The sequence below is a fragment of the Lactuca virosa genome, chromosome 8 (assembly GCF_052849685.1).
Source record: "Lactuca virosa cultivar CGN04683 chromosome 8, Lactuca_virosa_CGN04683_v6, whole genome shotgun sequence".
NCBI classification, from domain to species: Eukaryota; Viridiplantae; Streptophyta; class Magnoliopsida; order Asterales; family Asteraceae; genus Lactuca; species Lactuca virosa.
Window position 1 is genome coordinate 273,540,401 of NC_136433.1, and position 9,608 is coordinate 273,550,008.

A 9,608-nucleotide genomic window follows, 5' to 3' on the forward strand; every position below is an offset into this window, starting at 1 on the left:
TTCATATAAAGACTTTCTAAACTGTAAACCGAAATCCTTCTATGGAAATGAAGGTGTAGTCGGTTTGACTAGGTGGATAAAAAAGATGGAGTCTGTCTTTGAGATAAGCTTTTGTGCGGAGGATTGCAAGGTAAAATTTGTCGTTTGTACCCACACAACCATTAGTTAGTGGACTAACTATACAAAGACCATTGGTGTAAGTGTTACGAATTCCATGTCATGGAGAGAGTTGAAAGCAACTCATGATTAAATAATATCGTCCCTGCGAAGAAGTACAGAAGCTGGAGCAAGAGTTACAGGAGTTGGTAATGAAGGATGCTGATATTGCTACTTATACGAACCGTTTCAACGATCTCTCCACCTTATGTCCTGAAATGGTCACTTCGAAATATAATAAGGTGGAAAGATACATTTAGGGTCTGCCTCAGCCCATTCAAGACCTGGTTACAACTTTTAGGCTAAGCACGTATGACAGTGCTAAGAGACTTGCCTTCAGCTTGACGAATCAAGAGATTTGTCGAGGCACAATGGTTTTGAAAGATGATCTCCCAAAGGCGGAGAATAGGAAAAGGAAGTTTGGAAAGGAATCCAAAGGAAGGCCCAAGCAATTAGCAGAAAAGAAACGGGAAGCGATTCAGATATTTACGGTTACAACAACCCCAACAGGGTATACCGATAAAAGTAGTCTGAGATGCAATCAGTGTGGGTATCAACATACCGGAGCCTGTTGGATCTGCACCAACTGTGGCAGGAAAGTTCATCTTACCAATAGATATAGAACTCCACCAAATCGTGGAACCGTAGTAGAAGCAGAGGGTCGAACATGTTTTGAATGTAAGGAGGTTGGACATATCAGGAAGGATTGTCCAAGATTAAAGGAAGTAGGGGGAAATGTAAGAGGTCGAGATTTTGTGATAGGAACTTAGAAAGCCGTTTAAGATCCGATGGTAGTGACGGTTACATTCCTAATCAATGACCTATTGTAACACCCATAAAATTTTGAGCCAAATTAAAACATTGTAAATCATTCAAAAACCATTACGTTGTTACAACTTGTTTTCAAAATAGTTTAAACATCAGAGTATCCCCCAGAACCATATCATATAAATCATAAAACATGAGGAGCGGTACGATCACGCCTTCGCCTTGCCACGATCTCCTGAAGTACCTGAAACAATACACTGAAACTGTAAGCCCGAAAGCTTAGTGAGTTACCCCTAAAATACCAACTACACATAACATACTCATAACATATCATAAATAAAACAACCATGCACATCGGGTCTACTGTGTGACTGGTCTGCCCGCACCGGGCCTTCAGCCCACCTGGTCCACCCTCCGAGTCTAGCCATGTACGTCGAGTCTACAGTGTGATTGGTCCTCCCGCACCAGGCCTTCAATCCACCTGTTCCACTCTCTGAGTCTACAGTATGACTGGTCCGCCCGCACCGGGCCTTCAGTCGGCCTGGTCCACTCCCCGAGCCTCGGCACGTCTGGTCCGCCCTCTTGGGGCCTTCAGCCTATCCGGACCGCTCGCTGGGCCTTCGGAATATCCGGTCCGCCCTGGGTATGTTGGCCTTCAGCACAAAGCAGGACCCGCCTCAACCCAACCCCCGTCAAACAACCATGTGCACATAAAACAATCAATCACATAACAATCCTCAACCAGACAAACAGTCTAACAGATCACATAGCATATCAACATCCTAACCAGGATTCCGACCGAACCGGTCACTAGCATAACATTACCCTATGTCCCGGGTACCGACCTTAACCAGGTCACTAACATAATACCATCCTAAATACCAGGATGCAATTCTAACAAAACAATAACATAACAACAATACCCGGATTCCCATCCAATCAAGGGCCGGCCTTGGTGCCGTAGACCCTGTCGATATAGTGAGGATAACTCACCTCGCAATTGCCGACTGGAAGGATAAGATCAGCTGCTCCGACCACCGACACGAACTCCACCACCGTACACTACCAAGAACCAGATTCATAAGCCCAATATTACCAAAATACCCTTGGTAGACAAACTGGTCAACTCTTGGTCAAAGTCAAAGTCCTCAGTCAAAGTCAACCTCCCTGACTGACTCTACTCGCCGAGTCGACCCGTCGACTCGTCGAGTCCAACGATCTCCGAGTCCCGTCCTACTCAACTCACCGAGTCACCTCCCGACTCACTGCTTCAAGGTTTGACCAGAAAAGATTGGGGTTCTGCAACCAGACTCGCCGAGTCCAGAACAGACTCGCCGAGTCCAAGGCAATCTTCAACAGACTCGCCGAGTTGTTCTTCAACTTGGCGAGTCCATGCACATGTTCATACAACTCGTCGAGTACACCCGTGTGACTCGCCGAGTCCCTTCAGTTCTCAAACCATACAGAGGCTTTTCGAGCCATGCTGAGGTTCCAATCCATAGATCCACTCCTCTACAGCCTAACCCTCACATAAAGTTGCAAACTTTATGTGAAACCAAGGAGATATAAGTCCAAAACACTCAAGGGCTAGGGTTTATGACAAAGGGGCTTCACCAACAACTCAAAGACTGATGCTTTATGACTTTCTGGACCAACACAAGTCTAGATCTGAAGTAGCAACCTCAGATCTAAGCCTCTAACTCGAATTAGCTCATAATCATACCAAAACTGCCCCAGATCTCAAATGATAATAGATCTAGATGCAAAAGAGCCCAAGCAACAGATTATTACCTCCAATATAAGCTCCAACTGAAGTAGATCCCGGATCTACACCACTCCTTTGCAGCAAGCCTCTTGATCTTCAAGCCTCTTTATAAGATTTCCTCTTCCAAAGCTCTATTCTCTCTATTAATGGAAGCTCACACGAAATTAGGGTTTCTGGAACTCTTTGGGGGGATTAGGAGGCTGGGAGAAGGACATAAAGTCCTTTAAATAGGGTGCAACCCTCGGGATTACGGTTTTCTCATTCCAGCACCAACTCATCGAGTCCAAGCCGCCGACTCGGCGAGTTGGCCACTTAATACCGCGATCAATCCCGTTCTGACTCGGCGAGTAGTCGGACCTACTCGTCGAGTCCCTTTCCTAATTTTACACTTAGCACCCTCCAACTTCTAGCTTCCGAACTTGGGATGTTACACCTATATGCAACTTTACTTTTTGATATCGGTGCTGATAAAAGCTATATTACTCCCCAGTTTAGGAAATTATTAAGTCACCCATCTAGTAAGCTTAAGGAAACCTATAGGGTAGAAATGGCTAACGGTCAAATCGGTAGCGCCCACGAGGTATTGAAAAATTGTACATCAACGTTAAGAGAACACAATTTCCTTGTCGACCTCAAGCTTATGCTCATTGGAAGTTTCGATGTATCATCGGCATGGACTGGTTATCTCCTAACCACGTTGGACTGGTCATCATGGTGAATCCTTATCATCAACGGTGATAAGCCAAGTAAAAATCTTAGGATCATTTCTTGTAAGAAGGCCAAAAAATACTTGCAGAAAAAAGTATTACGCCTTCTTAGTCCATATTGTCGATAAGAAGGATAGTAAGAAGAATATCAAAAAAGTAACTCATGTGTGTGATTACCATGATGTATTCCCCAAAGATTTACCCGGATTTACTCCAGTGCGTCAAGTCGAGTTTCGGATCGATCTAATTCCAGGAGCCGCCCCAGTAGCAAAGTCTTCTTATACGCTGGCACCATCAGAGATGCAAGAGCTCTTCAGCCAATTACAGGAACTTCTTGATAAAGGTTTCATCAGACCAAGCTTCTCGCCTTGGGGTGCACCCGTTCTGTTTATCAAGAAAAAGGATGGATTTTTCCGAATATGCATTGACTATAGAGAGCTAAATAAGTTCACCATTAAGAATCGATATCCACTTCCCTGTATCGACGACGTTTTTGATCAACTGCAAGGATCTAGCTATTTCTCTAAGATTGACCTGAGATCTGGATATCATCAGCTCCGAGTAAAGGAAGATGATATTCCAAAGACTGCATTCAAAATCAATATCTATAAAGTAATGAGCAACCAGGTAAGATCATATCGGAGGTAGGGTCCATTTGGTATACAGAGTATATCCCAGTTTAAACACCTCACTAAATCTAGCATAGACATCATCCCTGTAAGTAGATCAATCAGTAATATGACTTGGAATAACTGATAAAGCTTATTTATAAATTCATTACAACAACAATGAATATAAATATAAGTTACACTGAAAGCAATATAAGTGTAGCTTAACTTACAAAGATTTTCCTAACAAAAGTTTGGAAATTACATTGGCATAACTCTGGCTTAATAGCTTCTAATTGTCGGGCTCTCAGATACCTTTGAACTAACCAAAAACTTAATTCTAAAGAGAATTTTTGGAGCAAAGTAGAGAGAAATTCGAGAGGGAGAGATTGGAAGATGTGGGGAAAAGAATGATGTTGCTAATCTATTTATAGGAGGAACTTTTGTTTTGCACGCCACGCCCTGTCATGTCATATCGTTACTGTACTTGAATCCCGTGAGCTCTCTTCAATGTGTCATATGTTCCCCAAAAGAGCTCAAACATGCTTTCGACAAAATAAATATATCCCAATAATCGAAAATAATGTAATCATGGGGCGATATTTAAGGATAACACAATAATCTACTAGTGACATAATGGCAAAGACCATATATAGTGATAGCCACAAGAAAATCTTAAACATATAATGCTCGTAGACACTAAAAACTGTCTTTTTTCCTTACAGTAATGTCAAAGTGTATTTATGTCTTCAACAATTTTATTAAAAAAACTCCCGAATTCATGATAGGATATTAAAATGGAATCATCTTTATTTTATGTGGAAAAATAAAAATCCTATGTGGAAATTAGTTAAAGGGAATTTCTATACATACCCCCAAAATGTGTAATCTATCATTGTTGTGAGTGGAATATTTCTTATGTATCCCTATGATGTCACGATATATGTGAGTATACCCTTAATTAAACGGAAAGTCCAAGCTTCAATAAACCGGAAGTCCAAGCTTCAAATGGTGTCTGGATGACAAAGACAAACTAGTGGATGATTGGATTATGAATAAAAAGCTATCATATGGTTTAACCACTTATATCACATATATATAATGCACCCATCATTCTATTTTTGGATAGTCAAATTTACGATTTTAATACAATACTGGAATCGGAGTTTAAGTTGTAAAAAACGAAAAACAGACGATGAAGAATTACATAAATTGAACTAAATAAATACTCTCTATATTATACACAAACAAAAATACACAAAATTACCCTTAAAAGAAAACCTAAATCTTGCATCAATTGAAGATCAAAAAACCAGATCTTGCTCTTGATGAAGACTGAAGGGACTTTCTACAATAAAGAGATCACAAAACTGTCTCCTTGTGTTCTTCCCTTTCTTAACTACAAATACAAATCATATTAATCTAATAATTGCAGAAACGAAGGCTTGAAATATGCAGCCCCATTTCCACCATTAAAATGAAGCTTCATCCTTCCAAACGAAAGGATTCATCTGTGATTCAAAGTCAGAGAAATCGTAATTCCCATGCTCTTGCTGCTGATACTCCTTTTGGTGTTCTTCATGGTTTTCAAGATTAAAATCTGAAGGAAACATTAGATTGTTGTTGGAATCAAGAGAATCCCACATCGCACTACCTGGACCCCAACCGGAATTATACCAATTCTCCGCCATTTCCCCCCACGCCGGATCGGAATTTTCTTCCCTAGTTACCGGATCCCCATGAACACCTTCATTCTCTGTAACAACTTCCTCAGATTCCTTCGATTTTAAATTCTCTGTATCGTCTTTCACTAATGGAGTGGGAGGAGATGAAGAAGATGATTCCTGGCCGGAGTTCTGACCACCGCCGGAAACCGATTCGTTCTTGGTTTTCTTTTGGAATCGCTCTGGGAAATTCAACCGGGCGTTTTCACCGCGAAGTTTAAAAGCTTCACGGTCGTAAGCCATGGCGGCGTCCTCCGCCGTGTCGAATGTTCCAAGCCAGAGACGAGTACGGTTCTTTGGAAGACGAATTTCCGCCACCCATTTCCCCCAATGCCTTTGCCTCACACCTCTGTATAATTTCGTGGTGTGAATCGGTTGAATTGGTTGAAATGGAGGTCGCATTTTGTTCATCATCATCATCCTTCCTCTAGGGCTCAAATCACTCCAGTACTGGAGTAGTTGCTGCTGCGATAATCCTGAGTGCTCGCCGGAAAAATATGGCGGGAACCCGAAATTTTGGTGGATCATTGGCGGTTGCTGGTAATGTTGTTGCGGGTTAAAAGAAATCATTTGTGGGTTTTGTGGTTGAGATGGGTATATAGGAAGAGGTTGAGAAAAATTGGAACGATATTGTTGTAATGATTCGATTGTCTGTTGATTATTTCCGTCAAATGCAAAGGGGAAAAGCTTCGAAGAAGATGAAGATGAAGAAGAGGTCGATTGATGTTCAGGGCTTTTGATTTTTTTCAGAGGTCTAGCGTTTCTGTGTCTATCCGCCATGGAAGCTTCATCAAAAACTTGCTTCCATTCTCTGGTTTCATCAAAACCCATCTGACCAAAGTCCATGTGTGTAAAATTCTGAGTTTCTTCGTTGAAATTTTTGGATTTCCCACTGTTCTTAGCTGCTGCCATTGACGAACAATCAAGATATCTTCACAATCACAATCACAATCACAACAACAAAAGGAGAAAAAAGTGAAGTAAAATTTGCCGTTAGCTCTCTGGTAATCACTGAATCAAAGCACAAAAACTCGCTTTGAATCCAGATCTAAGAAGAACCCAACTGAAAAAACGAGTCAAATTCCAAAACCCAGATCTTAAATTATCGAAAAAAGAAAGAAATAAAAAGAGATTCAGTAGAGATGGGTGTTAAGGAAAGAAGACACCATGAATGCCAAAAAGACAATTCATTCTGTAGAATCTTAAAAAGATGAGAGCACGAGCGGCTAAAATTGAAAATTAAAAAAAAAAAAGAAATAAATAGGGAATCCAAAATGGAATTTGTTGTTTGTGATTGTGAGTTGTGATTGTATATGATTGAACGAATTGAATGAGTTAAGCTGTAGATGTGGAACAGAGGAATCAAAGAAGATGAAAAGGCAGAGGACTTTGTGAATGGTGAATTCGTGATGTGTGTGAGAGTGTGTGTGTGTTTTGTGGTGTAAATGGAGGTGAAGGAGGTGGGTTTATATGAGAAAAGATAAAGATTTGTTAGATGGACTATGAACATGAAAGGGGACCCACACGCTTTATTTTAAGTTTTTTTCAAACTTTCGTTGCTTCCACTCTAACCTTTCTTGTGTTCGGTTCTTCCAAACCTTTTTGTAATAAATAGATACGAATACAATTTTTGGTGTTCACAGAAAAGGATTAATTACATGGATGGTTCTTGAAAACAAAATAAGATAATTTTTGTCTTTTCTAGAAAAAGGCAGAATGGTCTTTTATATGTTTTTAGATTTTAATTATATGTTTTAAATCTAAAAAGGATGAATGTAAGCCTACTCCACGTCTCATCTCAACAAATTAGTTCGGTTTTTTAATTGAACCAATATAGTAATCGGCTTTTAGTTTAAATGGTGTAAATCATCGGTTCAACTTGGTTTCCAAAAATTTTATGTATTGTGTATTTTTCTATATACATGGTTGGTCCAAATATATTTTGGGTCCGGAACAGAGAAAAAGAGACCCCAAAAAACGAAAATATTCATATAATCCACAAAATTATGAAAATTAAATAAATCTTCAAGCCCTTAAGAAGCATATTATTGATAAATAGTTAATATTCTAATACTATATAGTAAATGTAATAATAAAAAAACCTAACAAGAGGTAAAGAAACAAAAACACTAAAGATTAGGCTCTTTTTCATGTTTTTTCTTTTAATCCTTGAAAAGGTCATTGTAACAAATGAAAATAAACGTATTCAAACACCAATTTGATAATACATAAACGTTTAATCGCTACATCAAATCCATATGAGGACATTCAAACATAAAAAAAAAATTGGTGGTCATACAGCTAATCAGTTATTGGTGTTGCGTGACTTACTTGAAAATGTTAATATCGACGGGCGTAGTGATTCTTGCAGTTGGGATCTTGATATTGAGGGCAGATTCATGGTCAAGAGTGCTCGGATTCATATCGATGAGGTTATTACTCACCCGGGTAATATACCAACTCGATGGAATAGATATGCTGCTATAAAGGTTAATGTTTTGATTTGACGTGTCCTTTTAAATAAAATTCCCACTAGATCTCAGTGGAAGAGGTATTGAGGTTCATTCTTTGTTATGCTCGGTTTTGTAATCAGTGTGTTGAAGATACAAATCATGTGTTTATGTTTTGTGAGGTTGATGTCCAGTTGATGCCCATATTTGGTCTCGAATTGAAATATGTCTTGATATTTACCTATGTTGATCACTGTTGCCGAGTTGTTGACGTGGACATATACCGTGAATATGGCAGTTGCAAAGAGGAAGGTTTTGGAGGTGATTATATTGACCGCTATCTGGATGCTTTTGACTTATCGAAATAATCAAATATTTTAATCGTCCAAAATTAAAAGATGTATTTTTGAAAAAATTGCAATGTATTTTTTTGATTGGTTCTCGAATAGGAATTCTAAAAGTAGACTCAATTGGACAATATGGTTACAAAACCCATTGCTTTGTAATGTTTTGTAATTTCTTTTCCTCTAACTTCTTACTAGTTTTTTGAATAAATTTCATCTTTAAGCTGTTAAAAAAATGTTAAAACCGACTAGAGCGTTGGAACAATTGTAACGGTGGGAATGCTTATGGTAACAGTGTTTATTTTCTTCCATCTTCAATACATAAGAAATACCCAATCACCTAACTCCCTCCGATCTTCACCTTCAATTGTGTTTGCTTTTGGTTTGTAAAGGATTAGAAGATTCATGAACATGAACATTTTTTTGTTGGAAAAGGCAAATAGCATTAAAATGGAAGCAAATAGTAAGGAGCTACAATAGCCAATAAGTACAAAATAAATACATGAAGCCAAGAGAGAAAATAGAAAACAAAATATACAATTGATTAAAATTGGAGATAATTAAATGGAGAGCAACTCGAAACCGCCCAATCTCCACACCAATTGAGCTCCTATGCTTGCACCACACAAATGATTGGGCGATGATAGTGTCAGCCACCTTTGTTGTCGGGGCTCTGATCTGATTGAAGACCAATTCATTCCTAGATACCCAAACATTTCATAGAAGACAAAAAGGATGACATTCCCAATCACTTTTTTCCTCGGAAAGTTGCCCCAGGAAGATGCATATTCAGTAAACTCCTTTATACTAGAAAAACACCTAGGTTGGATCCTGCACCATCGAAAAATTCAATGTTGAGCCTCTTGTGTAAATTCGCAATGCAGTAGTAAATGATCAGTTATTTCCACCTCATTATTGCAAAGTGGGCAAGATTGAGAAGCCACCGTCACACCCCTAACTGCCAGTGACATAGCTACTAGGATTCTACCCATCATTTCTCACCATATGAAGCATCTAATTTTTAGAGGAATTTCCTTTTCCCAACAAATACTAGGACCGGAATATGTGATAAACTTGGAATCGATT

General features: G+C 39.2%; 1 protein-coding gene across 1 annotated transcript; it reads right to left on the reverse strand.

Annotated features, from left to right (window-relative positions):
- Nucleotides 1-5,216: 5,216 nt before the first annotated feature.
- Nucleotides 5,217-7,191, reverse strand: LOC145132488 (ethylene-responsive transcription factor ERF054-like). The gene has a single exon (XM_079067287.1). The coding sequence runs from the start codon at nucleotides 6,638-6,640 to the stop codon at nucleotides 5,477-5,479; it is 1,164 nt and encodes a 387-aa protein (XP_078923413.1). The 5' UTR covers nucleotides 6,641-7,191; the 3' UTR covers nucleotides 5,217-5,476.
- Between the last annotated feature and the right edge of the window lie 2,417 nt (nucleotides 7,192-9,608).